The 21,929-nt window shown below is 48.9% G+C and overlaps 1 protein-coding gene across 1 annotated transcript; it reads left to right on the forward strand.

Moving 5' to 3' along the window:
* Positions 1–7,534: 7,534 nt before the first annotated feature.
* ITFG2 (integrin alpha FG-GAP repeat containing 2) lies at positions 7,535–20,656 on the forward strand. Its single transcript, XM_023182918.3, has 12 exons — positions 7,535–7,762; positions 12,709–12,804; positions 13,387–13,428; positions 13,584–13,755; positions 15,671–15,810; positions 16,282–16,430; positions 16,821–16,918; positions 17,112–17,165; positions 17,261–17,361; positions 18,638–18,755; positions 19,554–19,727; positions 19,804–20,656. The coding sequence occupies exons 1-12, from the start codon at positions 7,667–7,669 to the stop codon at positions 19,905–19,907; spliced, it is 1,344 nt and encodes a 447-aa protein (XP_023038686.2). The 5' UTR covers positions 7,535–7,666; the 3' UTR covers positions 19,908–20,656.
* Positions 20,657–21,929: the final 1,273 nt, after the last annotated feature.

A 21,929-nucleotide genomic window follows, 5' to 3' on the forward strand; every position in this document is an offset into this window, starting at 1 on the left:
CCTGGGTGTCAGACAACCCTTTTTGTTCGGCCTTGGAGGGGTGGGTATGGGTGGGTACATGATGGGTAGTGGCAAAATTAAGGGGTCACCCACTTAGTCCCAGTTGAGCTTAAATAAGTGCAGCATCTCAAATAGACACCGTAGTTGGGCAGGAAGCAGCCCCACTATGCAGGGCTTCCCGAGCACTGCATAGGCTGCGGCTGGGACTTGCGTCTATGTACTCCCTCCCTCCAGCAACCTGGCAGTTTTTAGTGCCTCTGGTTTTCTTCCCTGACACTTAGGAAGAGGAAAGTATAAAGATCTAGAAGACTGGGACACCGTGCATGTTCGTTTTGAAGTTGGAATTGGTCTTCTGCCTACCTCTGATCTGGCAGAGGTATCTGAGCATTTTGGTTTCTTAACAAGGTAAAACTCCTGGTGTCACTAACCTCCGTCAGATAACTTTTACATGATTAAGGTCGAGAGTAAAGAGTGGTCATGCCCAGCTTCCTTCCCAGCCTTAACAGGAAACAGCTTGTGCTTTTTTTCTAACTATGCTTTGACCCTTAACTCCTATGGCATGACGGGGCCCTGGGAGAAGCCAGGCAGCACAAGCCAGTCATGCTGAGCTGCCTCCAGATGATCCTGGTTCCAGGCCACAGCCCGTGTCTGCCCTCATCCCTCTCTCCTACTGTGGGTTCTCCAGTCCTTTCCCGACAGTGACGTGGTTGTCTGCTTAGCCACATGCCTGTATAGTTCCTTCCAGAAGAAATTTATAATGGTGGAAGATTGATTTCTGTGAAAATTTTCACTAAGTCATACAACATGGTTGATGCTGGAGCCAGGATTAAAATTGGGGTGTGCAAGTCTCCCAGTGTGAGTATCCCTTGAGCCCAAGACACCAAGGATGCAGAGAGCTGTGACTGTGCCACTGCATGCCAGGCTGGGCAAGAGAGTGAGACCCTCTTTTTTGAAAAAGTCCCGGCCGGGCGCGGTGGCTCAAGCCTGTAATCCCAGCACTTTGGGAGGCCGAGACGGGTGGATCACGAGGTCAGGAGTTCGAGACCATCCTGGCTAACACGGTGAAACCCCGTCTCTACTAAAAATACAAAAAAAAAAAAAACTAGCCGGGCGAGGTGGCGGGCGCCTGTAGTCCCAGCTACTCAGGAGGCAGAGGCAGGAGAATGGCGTAAACCCGGGAGGCGGAGCTTGCAGTGAGCTGAGATCCCACCACTGCACTCCAGCCTGGGCGACAGAGCGAGACTCCGTCTCAAAAAAAAAAAAAAAAAGAAAAAGTCCCAGTGTAACTACTCTCTTACTGGGCTCACCGCATATCACAGCCCTGTGTTTGTGGTTTGTGTCTGCTGGGTCCTCTTGGTATTTCAGAAGTAGTAGATTCTTACCCCTGCAGCCAACAATCACCACTAACTCATTAAGCATTTATGGGGTGAGCCTAGCACTGTACTGACAGCATCACATGAGTGAAACTTCATCCTTGCAACCATCCCACAAAGAAGGTATAACTCTAATCACCCTATTTACAGAGAAGAAAACCAAGGCTGAGAAGTTAAATGGAAAGGTATGCCTGAAATGGGAGGTCTCTGAATTAATCCAGACTCTCCCATGAGGTTCATTTGGCTGTGGGCAAGTCTTGAGCTTCTTTCCTCATGTGTAAAAATTGAAAGCATGCCTAAGGTTTCTTCCAGCTCTGCATCCTGTAGGATTCCAAGAATGTAAAACTGCATTCAACTGTGGAACGTTTAGAGATAAGTCTCAGTTTATGTAACATTAAAACTGTCTAGTAAGGATGTTTTGTTAAAATGCCTACAAGTCGAAGCCTAAAAATAATCGTACCACATACTCAAGTCTGCCCTGGGTCAGTGCTACAAGTTCATTTCCCAGTCAGTTGTCCCTTCCTACCAACACTTAAATCTTTCTATATGCAGAGAAATGTGCCCGAATAAAGAAAGGCTAGTAGCAAGCAGTACTGTGAGCTGTTAACAAGCTTTGCAAGTGGTCTCCAGGAAAAATTAAAATAGGGTTTATCTCGTCCTAGTGCTGGTTCTAACATCAAGTTCTATGCATTTTTATCTCCCAAGTATTTCTCCTCCCTCCACACTAGTATCACCCCCTCCCATCACCATGCACTCCAGCCTGCTGTCCTGCAAAAGGCTCCTATCTTGGATTCCCGCCTGCCCCACCTGCAGTTCACTCTGTACTGCATCCAAATCGTGTCCCTCCGAGTACTTCAATCACTTTCGATGATTTCCCATCCCATTTAGGCTAAAGAATCCTTATGGCCCACAAAACCCCACGAGGCTTGGCAAAGTGCACTTAACACTTGCCCTCTATGCCAGCTTTGCCACCCTGAGGGTGAATGGAGAACTGTATTCCATTTCCACTGGAGAAAAATTATGTGAAAGGCACTTCATGCAGGACTAGTAAAGTGTAGTATCTTTTTTTTTTTTTTTTTTTTTTTTGAGATGGAGTCTCCCTCTGTCGCCCAGGCTGGGGTGCAGTGGCACGATCTCGGCTCACTGCAAGCTCCACCTTCCGGTTCACGCCATTCTCCTGCCTCAGCCTCCCGAGTAGCTGGGACTACAGGCGCCGCCACCTCGCCCGGCTAATTTTTTTATATTTTTAGTAGAGACGGGGTTTCACCATGTTAGCCAGGATGGTCTCGATCTCCTGACCTCGTGATCCGCCCGTCTCGGCCTCCCAAAGTGCTGGGATGACAGGCCTGAGCCGCCGCGCCCGGCCTAAAGTGTAGTATCTTTTTAGAAAATGTCATTACTGGAAAAGAAAGTTAGAAATCAGAACTTCTCATACCTTATTCCCGTTACGTCTCAGTGACTAATTTTCCCTTTCCAAATGCAAAACATCTCAGAACCTTACAAGTTGAAATGACAGTGCACTAAGGGCAGTGCTGAATAAAACCAATGTATGAGTCTGGACATTGTAAGTAAGGAAAATTTGTTCTCTTTCTGGAATTCGTTATTGCTACCTTATGGCTACAGTTCCCCAGTTGTTTGCCAACCTCAGATAATGTGGATGCATTAACTATCCCCCGTTAGAAAACCTAGGAATAATAAAAACATTAATTTATCCAGTACTAAATGACACTATACCAATTTTTTTTTTTTTTTTTTTTGAGACGGCGTCTTGCTCTGTTCCCCAGGCTGGAGTGCAGTGGCGCAATCTCGGCTCACTGGAACCTCCATGTCCCAGGTTCAAGCAATTCTGTCTCAGCCTCCCAAGTTGCTGGGACCACAGGTGCATGCCACCACGCCTGGCTAATTTTTGTATTTTTAGCAGAGACAGGGTTTCACCATATTGATCAGGCTAGTCTTGAACTCCTGACCTCAGGTGATCCACCCACCTTGACCTCCCAAAGTGCTGGGATTACAGGCGTGAGCCACTGCGCCCTGCCACGCTATACCAATTTGAGACACAAAGTGAGAGTGAATGGTCTCAGGGATGATCAAGAAAAAGCAATGCTTTTGTGAATGTTGAGGGTCCTTTGGCTAGAAGAGAGGATCAGCCTGTGTATTCCATATTCCATAGGATCTTCAGTCTCCTGTTTTAGAAGTGCATCAGACATAAACTGATTTGTATTTTTTGAGGTGAAACAAAGTTAACCATTTTAAATTCAAGTTTGGTGGCATTTAGTCTTTACAGTGTTATCTAGTTCCAAAAGGTCCTCCTCATTCTTTGTGTTTTAACCCTATCTCCCAGTGTTTAAGTGACACAGTGACAGTGAACTTATCCATCAGTAGTCTTGAGCAGACAACCCTGATGAGTTAGCTCCAGGATCAAAGCTTCCCAGAGTTTGTGGTGCATTTTAATCAGGGCAAACTTGAGGAAGGCAGTGAAACTAAGTAGAGCTCTGAATAACAGCATTTCACTCAGTGCAGAGCTGTCCCACACTACCCTGCCCAGTTTCTAGGTCAAAAAACATACCTTTCCAACACTTTAATATGCTAAGGTGTACCATGAATGAGAGAGGGGAGGGGGAAATGGTGATATAAGCCACACTGAGCCCATTAAGAAGCCCTGGGTCCTGCCCCCAAGGTGGTGAGGCTCTGGGCCTCATGTTTTGAACAATCTTTGGAGACCCTGTCTTACCTGGGCACCCTGGGCAAACAGAAACCACTCTGTCTACTGTTGGAGGATGAAGTAGGCAATCTTCCTAGAAATGCTTCCCACTTAATCCCCCCCATTCCGGCCTATGGAGATTTCTATTGTTTGTAAAGAATATGCCACTCATACAACTGTATCCATGTCACCGAACCAGGAAGATACCCTAAGTAGACAGTGCTGGGGAGTAAGATAAAAACCAGCAGAAAGAGTGCTTGGCTTAGACAAGATGGAGTTTTAGATGGTGCCCAAAGAGACCTAGCAACCATCCAACTAGAAAGGGGTCAAGACCAGGAGTGCTCTTTGTGGAGCCAGGGATCTGTCCATATGGCTTTGCAACGCCTAGTCATAAAAAACACTCACTCTACTTAAAGTAACGCACGCAAGGTGGGGAGAGGCCCAGGCATGGAAGGACTTAATTTGTGCCCTATTTCTTGGAGACCTATCTTTTCTGCTTTTCTAACTTTATTTGGCTCTCTTGACAAAAGCCAAAAAGCATGGTATAGAAGTTGTGATCATAAAGCTGGGCACGGTGGCTCATACCTGTAATCCCAGCACTTTGGGAGGCTGAGGCGGGAGGCCGAGCACTTTGATCACCTGAGGTCAGGAGTTCAAGACCAGCCTGGCCAACATGGTGAAACCCCGTCTCTACGACAAAAAAAAATTAGGTGTAATCGTGGACACCTGTAATCCCAGCTACTCGGGAGGCTGGGACAGGACAATCACTTGAACCCGGGAGGCGGAGGTTGCGGTGAGCCAAGATTGTGCCATTGTACTCCAACCTGGGCAAGAAGAGTGAAACTGTCTCAAAAAAGTAAAAAAGAAGTTGTGATCATAATTACATGACCTTCATGGCAAATACACTCTACAATTAAAAACAGACACCCCGTGTCACAGAAAGATCCAGACCAAGAAACTCAAATGATGAGGAAGATAAAACTAAGGCATTGGGGAATCCTGAGTTGGGTTCTGATCTTAGATAACTGGGTCAGGCCGGGCGCGGTGGCTCAAGCCTGTAATCCCAGCACTTTGGGAGGCCGAGACGGGTGGATCACGAGGTCAGGAGTTCGAGACCATCCCAGCTAACACGGTGAAACCCCGTCTCTACTAAAAATACAAAAAACTAGCCGGGCGAGGTGGCGGGCACCTGTAGTCCCAGCAACTCGGGAGGCTGAGGCAGGAGAATGGCATAAACCCGGGAGGCGGAGCTTGCAGTGAGCTGAGATCCGGCCACTGCACTCCACTCCAGCCTGGGCGACACAACAAAAAAACACCCCGTCAAATAAAAAAAAAAAAAAAAAAAAAGATAACTGGGTCAGGCTAAGGTATCTGATGACAGAAGCTGGGTGATCTCATCCCTTATTCTGAGTTATTTAGTAATATATTTCTTTTAAAACCACTTTAGAGGTAAACTTTTTTTTTTTTTTGAGACAGAGTCTCACTGTTACCCAGCCTGGAGTGCAGTGGTACCATCTTGGCTCACTGCAACCTCTGCCTCTTGGGCTCAGGAGATCTTCCTGCCTCAGCCTCCTGAGTAGCTGGGACCACAGGCATGCACCACCATGCCCAGCTAATTTTTGTATTTTTGGTGGAGTCATGGTTTTGCCATGTTGTCCAGGCTGGTCTTGAACTCCTGAGCTCAAGAGATCTGCCTGCCTCAGCCTCCAAAAGTGCTGGAATTAACAGGCATGAGCCTCCACAGCCAACCTAGAGGTGAATATTTTGATACTGGTTTTGGTTTTCCCACCCCTTAAAACCTAATATGAAGCTCAGGGTTTGAACTTGGATGAGAGAATAGAGATGGGCTAGAACATGGGGTGAAGGAGCATATACCTGCTCTGTAAATGAGAACATGTATTCAGAGCACCAGGAATACCTGCGGGACCCAGTGCCTTTTAATGGACCTGGCCATCCCACAGTACACAACCAGAAATATGAGCTTGTAACACAGTTCAGCCTCAGAATATATCTCAGTCTCCAGCATTTGTCCAGACTTCCTCCAGTTTACTGTTCTGACCTGCTATTCTTTCTTACCTTATCTGGCTGTCAGATCCACTGGGACATCTAGGAAAAAATCTGCCACCCGCTTCCCCCAAAAAAAGGTCTTGCCCTCCAGCCTCCTCCCACTATGTACAGACATAGAAAGTAGGGACAAGCCAGGCATGGTGGCTTACACCTGTAATCCCACCTACTCCTACTCGGGAGGCTGAGACACGAGAATCTCTTGAGCCTGGGAGGCGGAGGTTGCAATGAGCCCAGATCGCACCACTGCACTCCAGCCTGGGTGACAGAGCAAGACTCTCAAAAAAAAAAAGAAAAAAAGGAACAGCCCCTGGTCCAAAATCCAAGATAAGGTAGATATCATTTTTTTTGAAACACCAAGTGTGAGTCAGCCTGGGTTTACAGACCTAAATCTAAAAATGTATTGAACACCTGTATGATTTCATAAATATTGCCCTGATTGATGAGGCACCCCAAAGAAAGAACTGGATTCAGCATGGAAAGAAAGAATCCCAAGAAGCCAGCCATGATAGTGACAGTCCTATCTGTGCTAGAAGAGTAAGGCCCCTGAGGGTGAGATGCAAGAGCCTTGTGCTGGGGGACCACAAGACAGAGCAGATCCAGAATCCAGGCAACTGTCATTTCCAGTCTGAAAACTTTCCTAGGAACTATGATAGTAAATGATGGAGAAGCCCTAGGGCTTGGGATCAAACGGTTCTGGTTGGAGCACGCACCCCGCCTCACAATCTTTCCTTCTGCCATTTTACTTAATCTTGCTGAACCTGTTTTCCTCTACCAAAAAAAAAAAAAAAACGAGCTCACCTAGTGGCTGAACTAATTATGTAAAATATGTGAAATGTGCTTTGCAGCAGGTGGCTTTTAAACTATGGACCGGAAAACACATACACTGTAAAAAAAAAACAAAAAAATTTTTTTTACATTATAAGCCAGTATACACATATAAGTATATACAATTGAAACAAGGGTTTCACAAAAACTATACTTACCTTACTACTTGGGAGTCACTTGATATATTCTATTGTATTTAATTTTTTATATGCTGATTGCAACTCATTACATTGTTTTTACTCTTAATGGGTAGCTAGCTGTTTAAAAACACTTTTCAAAACCATGCAATTATCAGTGATTACGAAGATTAGTAAGATTCTCAGGAATGGTCTGATGGCTAGGAATTTTCATTGCCAGGGAAACAAAGGAAAAAGGTCAAGGTTACTAGGTCAAGCCCTTGAGAGCCCTGTTGCCAAGGGAACAGATCGGCCACGTCAGGGTTGGTTTACCCATGGGCTGCAGCCCTGTGGAGAAAAGGAGTGGCCCGTGGGCCTGTCACTCACATCAGAGTTGGTAAGCCCGCCTCCAAGCCCGGAAGATCCGCCTCCTCTCTGAGGTTAAAGGAGGAAGGCAGAGATTGGAGGTTCAGGCAGTGACGTAACTTGCTGCTTTAGGTGGCCTTCCGCTCTGGCGGCTGTCGCGACGGGGGTTCAGGGAACATTTATTGGGGTTCCCCGCTCCCTCTGCTCTTGGAGGTGCCATGAGATCGGTTAGCTACGTGCAGCGCGTGGCGCTGGAGTTCAGCGGGAGCCTCTTCCCGCACGCTATCTGCCTTGGAGACGTTGATAACGATACGGTAGGTGCATGCGCACTGCAAGAGACAGCCTGGATCTGTGCAGGGACGGCGCAAGGGAAGTGGAACAGGCCGCCGGAGCGTGCCACGTGAGCGTGAGCATGCGCGCTGTGGCTAGTATGGAGCACTAAAGAGAAAAACTTTATTGATAGCTTCAGTGTTCGTGGTTGGTTTTGTTCCCTGGGAGGGTTGGTTGGTTGGTTGGTTGGTTGGTTGGTTGGTTGGTTGGTTGGTTTTTGAGACAGAGCCTCCCTCTGTCACCCAGGCTGGTGTGCAGTGGCGCGATCTCGGGTCACTCCAACCTCCACCTCCCGGGTTCAAGCGATTCTCCTGTCTTAGCCTCTTGAATAGCTGGGATTACAGGAGCCCACCACCACGCCCAGCTAATTTTTGTATTTTTAGTAGAAACGGGGTTTCACCATGTTGGCCAGGCTGGTCTGGAACTCCTGACCTATGGTGATCCCTCCTCGCCCTCCCAAAGTGCTGGGATTAGAGGCGTGAGCCACCGCGCTCGGCCCCTGGGAGTATTTTTTAAGTGGGGTAGATAGTTGATCCCTCGGCCTGATTCCGTCAAGTGTTCACTGGAGGAGCCTGGTAAACTCTGGTGGCCGTTTTCTGGATCACTGTTTCCGAGTTAAGCCTCCTGCAGTGGCGTCACCTCTCAAATCACTTACCTTGGCTGGACGCAGTGGCTCACGCCTGTAATCCCACCACTTTGGGAGGCCGAGGCGGGCGGATCACCTGAGGTCAGGAGTTCGAGACCAGCTTGGCCAACGTGGTGAAACCCCGTCTCTACTAAAAATACAGAAATTAGTAGCCGAGTGTGGTTGTGCGCGCCTCAGATCCCAGCTACTTGGGAGGGTGAGGCACGAGAATCGCTTACACCCGGGAGGCGGAGTTTGCGGTGAGCCAAGATCGCGTCCACCGCACTCCAGCCTGGGCCACTGTGCAAGACTTCGTCTGAAAAAAAAAAAAAAAAAAAAAAAATCACCTTTCAAAGCCGTGAAGTGGAAATAACAATGCGGCTCTCCCTGTGGCTCCGCCCCTTCCAAGACTTCTCTGAACCTCCTCCTACCCTCACAGAATTAAGCACGCCGTCCGTGCTTAATATAGGCATTAAACTAAAAGTCTGCTGCTGTTAGGCTTGGCCCACTCGGCTGGAACAGATTGGGGTATTTCCCTGCCTCGCTCTCCCGCCAGGGTAACAATCGCCGCCACAACCCAGTGTTAATAACGTCCGGTTTCTTCAGTGCCTGCTTCATGGTAGATGCGGGTGCCTGGCGACTTGTGCTACAGCTTGGTTGAATTACGGAAACAATCTCCACCTACCTTTTCTCTCCTCAGCAGTCGTTCCTCTTTATTTTTTGTTTATTTATTTATTTTTGAGACGGAGTCTCACCCTGTCCCCAGGCGAGTACAATGGAGTGCAGTGGCTTGATTTGGGCTCACTTCAACCTCTGCCTCCCAGGCTCAAGTACCTCACCCTCCCAAGTAGCTGGAATTACAGGCGCCTGCCACCACGCCCGACTACTTTTTGTGTTTTTAGTAGAGATGGGGTTTCACCGTGTTGGCCAGACTGGTCTTGAACTCCTGACCTCATGATCAGCCCACCTCGGCCTCCCAAAGTGCTAGGACTACAGGCGTGAGCCACCATGCCCAGCCCTTCTCATTTTTTAAATAAATTACCACAGGTCAAGCAGGTAAAACAATGCCTGGCACACAGTTTAGTGCTCTTAAGTGTTCGTGTTGTTGTGAGCATTTTATTCTGTTTTTCTGCAAATCTTTATTGAGCTGCTCATTATGCACCAAGGACTCTGCTACATTCTGGGAATTCAAAAATGAAGGAGAGAATTCCAGTCCTCAGATAGCTCATAATCAAGTTGTGTAATAGTCACTGGGTAATAAAATGTAATGAGATGCATTGACTGAAATATGTAGAGGATTCTCCGGTGGAGCATTAAAGGGAATAGTGTCTGATGCTCTTTTTTTTTTTTTTTTTTTTTTTGCAGACTTTATCTTTTTTTAATTATGTGTTTCATATTTCTAATGCAAAGCACTGGATTGCCCCCTTCTACCCTCTGCCCTGTCTTCCTGCTGGGCCTCCCTGCTTCACACTTCCTTCACTGTCCTGTGCTTATTTCCCACCGCCCCCTAGTGCTGTGATGGAGAAGGTATTTTATGAGGCTTCTTTTGACTCTACCCCCTCTGGGGAGAAAAGAGTTATTCTCATAAATTTGTATTGTGTTTTCTGGGCTTTCGTGTTTCTTCATGAACTGCCAAGTCGTCCAATTTTATGAGAAAATCAGGGGAGGAATTTTTTAATTTTTTTGTTTTTTACAGAGACAGGGTCTCACTCTGTTGTCCAGGCTGGAGTGCAGTGGTGCAATGATAGCTCATTGCAGCCTTGAACTCCCGGGCTCAAATGATCCTACTGCCTGCCCCAACCTCCTGCGTAGCTGGGACTACAGGTGCCTGCCATCAGGTCTGGCTGATTTTTTTTAATGTTTTGTAGAGGTGAGGTCTCACTGTGTTAACCAGGCTGGTCTCAAACCTCTGGCTTCAAGCAGTACACTGGCCTCGGTGTCCCAAAGTGCTGGAATTACAGGTGTAAGCAACCTTGCCAGGCCACATTTTTAAACAGTAAATTATCAAAGCACCTTCAGATATACATTATTTTCCATTTTATCTGATTGCCTTCTTTGTTTAAAAGCATTCCCTTTTTTTCATAGCTATAAGCACCACCTTTTTTGAAATTGTATTTATCTAAACGAATTACACTATTATTCACTTCTACAATATTAGATATACTATCATTTTTTTCACCTGAGTTGTAAGCTCCATTACTGTAAGCTCCATAAGGATAGGAATGTTTTAATCTGTTTTTTCCACTGCTATATTCTCAACACTTAGAACAGTGTAGGCACTGGCCGGGAGTGATGGCTCACGCCTATAATCCCAGCACTTTGGGAGGCTGAGATGGAAGGATCATTTGAGTCTAGGAGTTCAAGACCAGCCTGAGCAACACAGTGAGACCCCATCTTTACAAAAAAAATGAAAAAATTAGCCAGGTGTGGTGGTGCGTGCCTGTAGTCCCGGCTACTCCGGAGGCTGAGGTGGGGGGATTACTTGAGCCTAGGAAGCTGAGGCTGCAGTGTGATGCAGTGAGCCATGATCACACTACTGTACTCCAGCTCGGGCAACAGAGTGAGACTGTCTCAAACAAACAACAAAAAAACAGAAAGAAAAGAAATAAGAAACATCAACTAATAGAAGGTTTGATTTAAAAAAAACTGGTTTTATGCTTCTGCGATCTGATATTCTCACCAGAAACTCCCATAACAGTTATAACAATTAAAAAAGAAATCAAAGATTTTTTTTTTGAGACGGAGTTTCACTCTTATCCCAGGCTGGAGTGCAGTGGAGTGCAGACGTTCACTGCAACCTCTGCCTCCCAGGTTCAAGCGATTCTCCTGCCGGGATTACAGGCATGAGCTACCACACTCAGCCAGAAATCAAAGATTCAAATAAATTCCAATTCGTTTCTAACTTTTCCTTACTATTCACCTGTTATCTCTGTTGCCTTTAGGACTGCATTTCTTGAGAGTATAATATTAGTTCAGTGTATTCTGGGAACAGGAAGGGGATGTTGGCTATACCCCAAGAGGAGATCATAAAGCAATTTGCAGAAGTGGGGTTTGAAGCCACTTGGTTAACATCTTGAGCCCCTGTAAAGGGCAGCTACCCAGATACAGATGGGGGAGAGGCTCCATACAGGGACCTCCCTTCCCTAGAGCTTAGCCATCACTTGAGGGCCCTGGAGGCCCAGAGCGGGGAGCAGCCCCTTCAGGCTCTACCCCCTCAGGCCCCACCATCCTGTGTGGTTCCCACATACACCTCAAGATCAAAAGGCCTTGCTAGAGGAGGGAGGGCCCCAAGAGTTCACTTTGTCTTTTTATTTGGCCCTTGATTAAATATGAGGTCCGAAGTTAGATTCTCCAAAACTCCACCATCTTGGGCTGTTTTCAAAACATGTCCCATTTGTGATGGGCAAATGCAAAGAGCCAAAGTCAGGCACGTGTAGCCTAGAGCTATTCAGGTGGCATACTTTTCTGGGGTGGGCCATAAATTGTGTGTAGCCTCAACCCTAAATGGAAATAAAGAACTGGGAAACTATGGCTGTGTTGGCCCCAAAAGATTGTTTTGTTACGTTTTTTGAGACAAGGTCTTGTTCTGTCACCCAGGCTGGAGTACAATGGCACGATCATGGCTCACTGCAGCTTCAGCCTCCTGACCTCAAGTGATCCTCCTTCCTCAGCCTCCTGAGTAGCTAGAACTACAGGTGTGCACCACCACACCTGGCTAATTTTTTTTTTTTTTTTTTTTTGAGAGACAGGGTCTCACTCTGTCACCCAGACTAGAGTGCAGTGGTACAATCTTGGCTCACTCACTGCAACCTCTACCTCCTAGGCTCAAGCAATTCTCCTGCCTCGGCCTCCCAAATAGTTGGGACCACAGGCATGTGCCACCATGCTTGGGTAATTTTTATATTTTTTGTAGAAACAAGGTTTCACCATGTTGGCCAGGCTGGTCTCGAATTCCTGAGCTCAACCAATCCACCCGCCTCCGCCTCCCAAAGTGCTGGGATTACAGGCGTGAGCCACCACACCTGGCCTCACCTGGCAGATTTTTAAATTTTTTTGTAGAAATGGGATCTTGCCATGTTGCCCAGGCTGGTCTCTAACTCTTGGTCTCAAGTGATCCACCCACCTCCACCGCCCAAAGCAGTGGGATTACAAGTGTGAGTCGTTGCACCTGGCCAGACTTTTAATAAAGTTGATGAAGAGGCAAGTTGAGGTCTTGTGATTTCTCTTGGTTAGGCTAAGTAGAGAAGAGCTTGAAGTGGTTCAGCAGAGTCCCATCCTAACGCTTTCTTCTCTCTCCATTTGAAGTTAAATGAACTGGTGGTGGGAGACACCAGCGGGAAGGTGTCTGTGTATAAAAATGATGACAGTCGGCCATGGCTCACCTGTTCCTGCCAGGGAATGGTCAGTATTCACTTCCCTGGGTCTGGAGGGGGAAGGGATCCCTTCTGTCCAGGGACAGCCTAGGATGATTCCCACACAGGTGCTCACCCATGTGTCCTGACTCCCCAGCGACTGGGCCCAGCCACTGACTTGCAGCCAATTTGATTCAGGGAGGGCAGCCCCCAGCCAGTGCTTGCATCTGTCCTCACACACGCATACATGGGCTGGGGTGTTTTTGTATAGCAGAGTACTCCTTGACACTTTATGGAAGTTGCCTAAGGTGGTCTAATCTTAAAGTATAGTCAAAAATGGGGGCAATAATTTGAATAAGTCTAGAAATATGATCGCCTAGCTCTATTAAATATAGAGTTCCTATTTTAAGTTCAGATTGTCTTCACCACCTCAGGTCTTCATGTTGCTGTCTGGGTAAACCAGACCGATAGCACAGTAGCTCAGTTAATAAAGATTACCACCATAGTTCATATGGCACAAGTTTTCAGTGAATGATGGTGATTAGAAAACCTGCCCGCTCCTTGCTGCACAGAGATCAGGGAGTACTGGTCTCCCTCGGCATCTCCCTGAGCCACCCTTTCTCTCTTACAGCTGACTTGCGTTGGGGTTGGAGATGTATGTAATAAAGGAAAGGTAAGAACTATAGGGGACCTTTCTTGCTTCCTAGCTCACAGCGGAAATCAGTTGAAGGTTGAAGGCCTCAGCTCTGACCTCTGTGATCTGATTATTGGGCTTGTTTCCAAAACTCCCTCCCCAGTCCGTCTCTCCTGTACCTCTGTTTGTCCTAGAACCTGTTGGTGGCAGTGAGTGCTGAAGGCTGGTTTCATCTGTTTGACCTGACACCTGCCAAGGTGTTGGATGCTTCTGGGCACCACGAGACACTAATGGGAGAGGAGCAGCGTCCAGTCTTCAAGCAGCACATCCCTGCCAACACCAAGGTCATGCTGATCAGCGACATCGGTGGGCATGCCTACCTTTCAGGCAGCCAGGAGAGTAGGCGTCAGTGGGTGCTAGAGCAGGCCCCAAGGGATGGGGGTGAGAGGGAGAATCCGTATTCATTTCTGCGTTGGTTATGTACTGGGCTCCCATGAGAAGCCAGGCATCGCTCAAGGCACTGGAATAGCCGTAGTGAATAAATAGACCAAAATTGCTGCCCTCCTGGGCCTTATTATGAAGAGACAGAAAAGAAACAATATAGGCCAGGTGTGCTGGCTCTCACCTGTAATACCAACGCTTTGGGAGGCTGAGGTCGGAGGATCACTTGAGGACAGGAGTTCCAGGCTGTAGGGAGCTGTGATCTTACCACTGCACTCTAGCGTGGGACCCTGTCTCTCTTTAAAAAAGAAAGGAAAATAAAAGAAACACTATACATTTTGTAAGATAATTAAGTGGTATATTAGAAGGTAGTAAGTGCATGGCTGGATGCGATGGTTCATCCCTATAATCCCAGCACTTTGGGAGGCCGAGGCAGGTGGATCACTTGAGTTCAGGAGTTTCAGACCAGCCTGGTCAACACGGTGAAACTCTGTCTCTACTAAAAATGCAAAAACTAGCCAGGCCTGGTGGCGGGCACCTATTATCCCAGCTACTCAGCAGGCCGAGGCAAGAGAATCACTTGAATCTGGGAGGTGGAGGTGGCAGTGACCCAGGATCATGCCACTGCACTCTAGCCTGGGCAACAGACTCCATTTCCAAAAAAAAAGAAGATAGTAAGTGCAGCCGACCATGTGGCTCACACCTGGAATCCCAGCACTGTGGGAGGCTGAGGCAGGCAGGTCCCTTAAGCTCAGGTGTTCGAGACCAGCCTGGCCAACATGGTGAAACCCCATCTCCAGTAAAAACACAAAAATTAGGCCAGGTGTGGGGGCTCATGCCTATAATCCCAGCACTTTGAGAGGCTGAGGCAGGCGGGTCCCTTAAGCTCAGGCGTTTGAGACCAGCCTAGCAAACATGGTGAAACTCCCGTCTCCAGTAAAAATACAAAAATTAGGCTGGGTGCGGAGGCTCACGCCTGTAATCCCAGCACTTTGGGAGGCTGAGGTGGCCGGATCACGAGGTCAGGAGACGGAGACCATCCTGGCTAACACAGTGAAACCCCATCTCTACTAAAAATACAAAAAAAAAAATAGCCTGGTATGGTGGCGGGCACCTGTAGTCCCAGCTACTTAGGAGGCTGAGGCAGGAGATTGGCGGGAACCCAGGAGGCGGAGCTTGCAGTGAGCCGAGATCGCGCCACTACACTCCAGCCTAGGTGACAAAGTGAGACTCCGTCTCAAAAAAAAAAAAAAATAGCTGAGCGTGGTGGCATATGCCTGTAATCCCAGCTACTCTAGAGGCCGAGGCAGGAGAATTGCTTGAACCCAGGAGGTGGAGGTTGCAGTGAGCCAAGATTGTGCCACTGCGCTCCAGCCTGGGTGACACAGACTCTGTCTCAAAAAAAAAAAAAAATAGTAAGTGCAGTGGAGACAATAATCGCAGAAAAGGCTAGAGTGTCGAGGTAGAGGTAGCAATTTTAAATGGAGTTGTTAGGGCTAAGTCCTCACTGAGAAGGTAACATTTGGTTAAAAAAAAAAAAGTGGCAAGCAAGGGAACCATACAGATAGGGGGCCTGTAGGTGGTGGGAGATACATGGGATGAATTGGGACACTTGAGTTGCATGTTTGAGAAGTATGAAGGCAGAGAGCGGATAGGAGCTGCGGAACAGATGGACCAAATGGATGGGCAAGATGCCGCAAACGCAGACAGGGGCGGGCGCCGACTGAGCAGCACTGCGGATCGGGCATGAAGCCACACTGGCTAGAAGGTGCCACTGTTATCAGAGGAGCCGGGGCTGCCTGTGGAACTCCAACACCCATCTTGTCTTTCATGCCCACAGATGGAGATGGGTGTTGTGAGCTGGTGGTGGGCTACACAGACCGTGTGGTGCGAGCTTTCCGCTGGGAGGAGCTAGGTGAGGGTCCTGAACATCTGACAGGGCAGCTGGTGTCCCTCAAGAAATGGATGCTGGAGGGTCAGGTGAGCAGCTGACTCCAGAGCAAGGCCCCAGGGAGCTGGGAAGAAGGACTCCTGGAAGAGGCAGTGGGAGAGCAGTCATGGGACAGGGCCAGGGTGGGGAGAAGTGAAGTCACCTTGTCAAGAGAGATCCAAAGACCATTTTGAATCAGGGGCTTAGGGGAAATTGCTAGTAATAGGCAAAGAGAAAGGCATGTTGGGCTAAGAATGAGGACTGTGAAGGTAGGTGTGGAGTGGGTCGCATCAGGACCTAGACCCCAGCTGGGTCATACACAGGGGGAAGCATGTGGTCTGTGTGGAGAGGACGGTGCCAGGCAGGAGCCCTGGAAACTCAAAATCCTTCCTCCTGCTGTTACCCTTGAAGCCCGGGGGGCTGTTCCCAGGACCCCTGCCCCGCCCCAACCCCCTGCCATTCTCTGCAGGGTCCCACTTCCTTCTGTCTCCCTCTCCCTTTAATCCCATTTCCTGGTGCAGGTGGACAGCCTCTCAGTGACTCTGGGGCCACTGGGTGTTCCTGAACTGATGGTGTCTCAGCCAGGCTGTGCTTATGCAATTCTACTGTGTACCTGGAAAAAGGACACTGGGTCCCCTCCTGCCTCTGAAGGGCCCACGGATGGCAGTAGGTAAGGGGGTACAGGCCTGTGGATGGTGTGGGGGTGCATGGAAGCAGGATGGGCTCCCAGATGGCACGTGGTAGTAAAATGGGTCTGCAGTTGGCAGAGCTGCCTCATCTAGGTCCCAGCCCAAGCACCTTTGCCCCACTGGGGAAGATTGCGTTAGGACCAAGGGAATCCTGGGCTCTCACTTTGTAGCACCTGAAAGAGGTCCTGAGATTCCAACCTGGCAGCCCCATCCCTGTGTTTTCTCTTTGCCACATGGGTCAGATAGGGTCAGTGGTAGGTTTCTAAGCTGATTCAAATCCCAGACGCTCTTGCAGGGATATGGGTTACAAAGGGCTGGAGAACTCAGCTCACTTGGTCTTTCGCTTGATCCTTCCACCCTCCTGTGCACAGGGAGACCCCAGCTACCCGAGATGTGGTGCTGCACCAGACATCTGGCCGTATCCACAACAAGAATGTCTCCACTCACCTAATTGGCAACATCAAACAAGGTGAAAGTGCAGTGGGGGTGAGGGAGGGAGATGAGGGGCAGCCGTCAGTTCTGGAAGAGTGGAGATCCGTAGCTTGCCCCTCATTCCGAGCCCTGTCCTTTCCCTGCTGCTGCAGAATACCCCTCTCCTCGTAGGCTCTGACCTTGCCCTGCCCTTGACATTTTCTTCCTCTGTCCTCCTGTCCTACCCACAGGCCACGGCACTGAGAGTGGTGGCTCTGGCCTCTTTGCACTGTGCACCCTGGATGGTGAGCAATGCTGGGATGGGGTGTGGGGGCTGTATCCCTATAGGGTCTGCTCGGGGCCTATCCTACCCACGCTCAGCCTGCCTCTCCCCTGGCAGGGACACTGAAGCTCATGGAAGAAATGGAAGAAGCAGACAAGCTGCTGTGGTCAGTGCAGGTGGATCACCAGCTCTTTGCCCTGGAGAAACTGGATGTCACCGTGAGTGGAAAACTTGGCAGAGCAGAACATTCTTGTGTTTTCCACATGGAGAGATGAGATTTGGAATAATCAGGCTATTCTCACATCCCAGGGAATTCCCAGCCTTTATCTTTAGTCTCTGTGTCTTTTTTTTTTTTTGAGACAGGATTTCCCTCTATCACCTAGGCTGGAGTGCAGTGGCATGATCTTGGTTCTCTGCAACCTTTGTCTGAAGCCATCCTGTCACCTCAACCTCCTGAGAAGCTGGGACTACAGGCGTGTGCCCCCACACTTGGCTCATTTTCCTAAACTTTTTGTAAAGATGAGATCTCACCACATATGGTTTCAAACTCCTGGGCTCAAGCAATCCTCTTGTCTTGGCCTCCCAAAGTGTTGGAATTACAGGCGTAAGCCACTGTGCCTGGCCTTAAGTCTCTTTAGATAGGTCTAAATCCATCTGAAGTCAGTTTGTTCCCTCTTACTCTACCGTATTTAACGCTATACCGTGCTGTTAGAAGTCTGTCATTTCCATAACTTCAGCAGAAGTAATAGCCCCAAAGAAAAGTTACTGTAGGCCAGGCACGGTGGCTCAAGCCTGTAATCCCGGCACTTTGGGAGGCCGAGACGGGCGGATCACGAGGTCAGGAGATCGAGACCATCCTGGCGAACACGGTGAAACCCCGTCTCTACTAAAAAATACAAAAAAAGCTAGCCGGGCGAAGTGGCGGGCGCCTGTAGTCCCAGCTACTCGGGAGGCTGAGGCAGGAGAATGGCGTAAACCTGGGAGGCGGAGCTTGCAGTGAGCTGAGATCTGGCCCCTGCACCCCAGCCTGGGCAACACAGCCAAACCCCATCTCAAAAAAAAAAAAAAAAAATACTGTAAGGGCCTGGAAGTATGTTATTCGTCCCAACTCCAGAGGCATATTTTGTAGGTTTCTCTTGTCCATATATAAATCTCTATTTAATGTCACTATGGCCCCTGAATCAGCAGGTGGGGGCTACACTTTATATTGCCATCAGGCATGCTTGTTGGTTTAGAAGAAGAGGCAGACCTGGGTTTGAGTCCTGATTCTGCTGCCTCCTAGCTGAGTGGCCTTGGGTGAGTGACTCTATTTCTATAAGCTGAGGTTTCCTCAGTATACTACTTCCTACGGTGGCTGTGAGCATCATGTGACAGCTCATTTGACAGTGCCGTTTACTACCCAGCCCGTGGGTGAAATTCCTCCCCAGCTGGCTGTTTGTCATCCAGAGTCCAGTCCACAGCTCCTTTATGTTCCTTGTCTCTGGCCTTTTTCAGGGCAACGGGCATGAGGAGGTAGTTGCATGCGCCTGGGATGGACAGACATACATCATCGACCACAACCGCACCGTTGTCCGCTTCCAAGTGGATGAAAATATCCGCGCCTTCTGTGCAGGTGACCCCCGCCCCCACGGCCCCTTTCTGCCCACACGTAAGTTAGACAGGAGTGTTAGATGGGCCAGGGAAGCGTCTGCCCCTCACTTCCCTTTCTGCCGTATCCGCTGATGAAAGTCTTCATTCACCAGTGAGTTCTTCAGCTCTTTTGTTTGGGGGTGGGGGTGGTCACTACATTGCCATCCTGACGATCTTAAATAAGAAATAAAAGACAGCAGCCTCTCCACCGCGGAATATTTTAAAGACTGGAATGAGTTTTGTCATCTGTCTGGGATGTGTGAAGACATCAGGAAGTGCTTTTCCACCTGAGCATGCCGGGTCTCTGTGGAGAAAGGTCTCCTAGGACATTTTCATTCGTTCCAAATCAGGGGCCTGGGGAGGCAGCACTCACTCTCTGGGTGACTGCGGGATGCCTTTGGAAGGAGGGATCGGCACCTAAGAGAAGCCTTTACTTTCTGATCGTGTTCTGCTAGTCTCGCCCTTGGGCGAGCAAGGCCGTCCCTCATCACTCCAGGGGCATCACTAAGATGGGAAAATCAACAAGTAGCACCTTTTTGGATTCTGTTCTGCCTGGGTTTTGTTGCTATGGTTTTTCTACATCTGAAGTGAGCCAGGTCTTTTCCCATCTTATCTGTTTTACTGAGTTCCTAACAGAGAACAAATAGAGAACCTTTAATTTTTTTTCTGACATCAGTGGGAGGATAGGAAGTGCTGACTCGAAGGTCTGTGTCTTGCTGTCTGCCCCCCGCCACCAGCACTGAAACTTCCTGACCTTTGTCTCCCTGCCCACGTCTTCCAGGCCTGTATGCCTGCAAAGAGGGCCGTAACAGCCCCTGCCTCGTATATGTCACTTTCAACCAGAAGATCTATGTGTACTGGGAGGTGCAGCTGGAGCGGATGGAGTCTACCAATCTGCTGAAACTGCTGGAAACCAAGCCGGAGTACCACAGCCTGCTGCAGGAGCTGGGTGTGGGTGAGTCCCAAAAAAGCCACTGGCCCAGGTGCCCAGGAGACCCACAGCCTCTTACCCACCCCTTCTTGGCTCTCAGATCCTGACGACCTCCCTGTGACTCGTGCCCTGCTTCACCAAATGCTCTACCATCCAGACCAGCCGCCACAGTGTGCTCCCTCAAGCCTCCAGGATCCCACCTAGCCGTACTGGCCTCAGAGCTGGTGAAGGATTCTTCCGAACCCCCACCCTACCCCCTAAAGGTATCTGTGATATTGGCAGGATAGGGAACATGCATTACAGAAATGCAGGATTTGACTCTGGGCGTGAAAGATGGCAGCAACGCTAGGGTGACCATGAACTATAGACCTCACAGTCTTTTTGGTGAAAGAAGAGACAAGTTGACCCTCTGCCCCATTTCCTTGTGGACCTCACCCATCACGCCAGCAGGGTCATAGGACCCTGGCCTTGTCCCAGATCATCTGGGACATGTCCCACTTCCCACTTCGACTGTGTTGAAAACAGAGACTTGTTTGCGTGGCCCCAACACGCATAAGGAAACCAGGCTTTAGGCCCAGGGGAGCAGTGGAGGTAAGGGCTCCACCCCATCTTAAGCTCTGTCTTCCATGGCACAATTCCAAGTTCTTGACATTAGTAATTGTTAAAGGAATGGCAAACTGCTTTGTTTTGAGGGATCTTTCTGCAGTCTGGTCTCACCCATGTTCCTAGCAACCCTGAGATGATTTTCCTCCATTTACCAAAGCAGCTGGGTCAGTGCTTTCTCGTGTTGCCATATTCTTCAGTTATTAGTGAGCTTCAGAAGCCCTGCTCCCATTTTTCCACCCACCCATTCCCCCGTAAAAGAGCTTATTGTCTCTAAGACAATAGACATTTAAAATGTGATGCAGGTTTATGATCCAGACCACAATCAGAATTATGTCTTGGATCATTTATGTGCCGTCTGTTCTTGATTCTCTGTGCTCTAAGTCAGTGTTTTTCAAACGGTGGTTGCAGTCCCTTGGTGGATCATGGCCAGCATTTTTAGAATAGGTAGAATAGAATAAAGTAAAATAGAAAACAGCAGAGTACATTGCTCGCAGTGTAGGTGAGTATTGTTTTGTTACAGTCATACGTGCGCCTGTGTACTGAGTGCCATGTGAAATGTATTCCCGCTGTGGTCAGAGGAGTTTGAAGCCATTGCTTTCAGATTGCTCTCCATTATACTGACCCTAGTCAGGTGGGTCAGCCTGGGCGAGGGCCCACATTTCCATTTTCTTTCTGTAAGGGACAACGGGCAGAGTGATCATTCAGCTCTTGACAGGCAGGGAGGAAGACCAGAGAAGAACATCGACATAGAGAAACAAGAGTTTATTCCAACGGAGAAGCAGCTGAGCCAAGGGCTTGCCACTGGGCCTGGGGTCTGCAGTTACAGAAGCAGCAGGAGGCAGACAAGGAAAGGCACAGCACAGGACCCAGGAAAGCGGACCTTGTGGAGCAAGGCAGTGAGGGAGAGGAAAGCTTTTAGGATTTTGAGACCAGGTACTACGGCACACGGGATAAGTGAGCCCCTCTCCTTTCCTTCTGAGGGCAGGGGAGGCAGCCGAGAAAGGTCAGGCCAGGTGTCACAGGCACCTCCGTGCATCCCGGTTCTTCTCTAACCCAGTCTACCCCAGGCTCAGGACTCTGTCTCAGCCCAAGGGTGCCACCCAGTTCAGGTTAGCTCTGCCACTGTCTTTCTCTCCCCGTTTGTTTGTTTGTTTTTGGAGACAGGGTCTCACTCCTTCGCCCAAGCTGGAGTCCAGTGGCACGAACTTGGCTCACAACAACCTTGTGCCTCAGCCTTCCAAGTAGCTGGAATTATAGGTGAGCACCACCATACCTGGCTCATTTTTGTATTTTTTAGTAGAGATGGGGTTCTGCCGTATTACCCAGGCTGGTCTCAAACTCCTGACATTAAGTCATCCGCCCGCCTCAGCCTCCCAAAGCGCTGGGATTACAGGCATGAGTCATTGTGCCCGGCCTCTTTCTTTACTCCTAATCCATGATTTGAGAGACTCAAACCAGTCAGAAAGACTCTCAGGGGTCTGGCGTCTTAAGCTTCGGGTTCTTCTCTTCACAGTGAATTCAAAAAAGCCTTTCTCCTGACAGACCCCAAACTTTAAAAAAAAAAAAAAAAAACCTCTGTCTTTTTGCTTTGGCAAAGCCTGGCAGGGGGTTAGAAAGCCA

This window comes from Piliocolobus tephrosceles, chromosome 10 (genome assembly GCF_002776525.5).
Source record: "Piliocolobus tephrosceles isolate RC106 chromosome 10, ASM277652v3, whole genome shotgun sequence".
NCBI classification, from domain to species: domain Eukaryota; kingdom Metazoa; phylum Chordata; class Mammalia; order Primates; family Cercopithecidae; genus Piliocolobus; species Piliocolobus tephrosceles.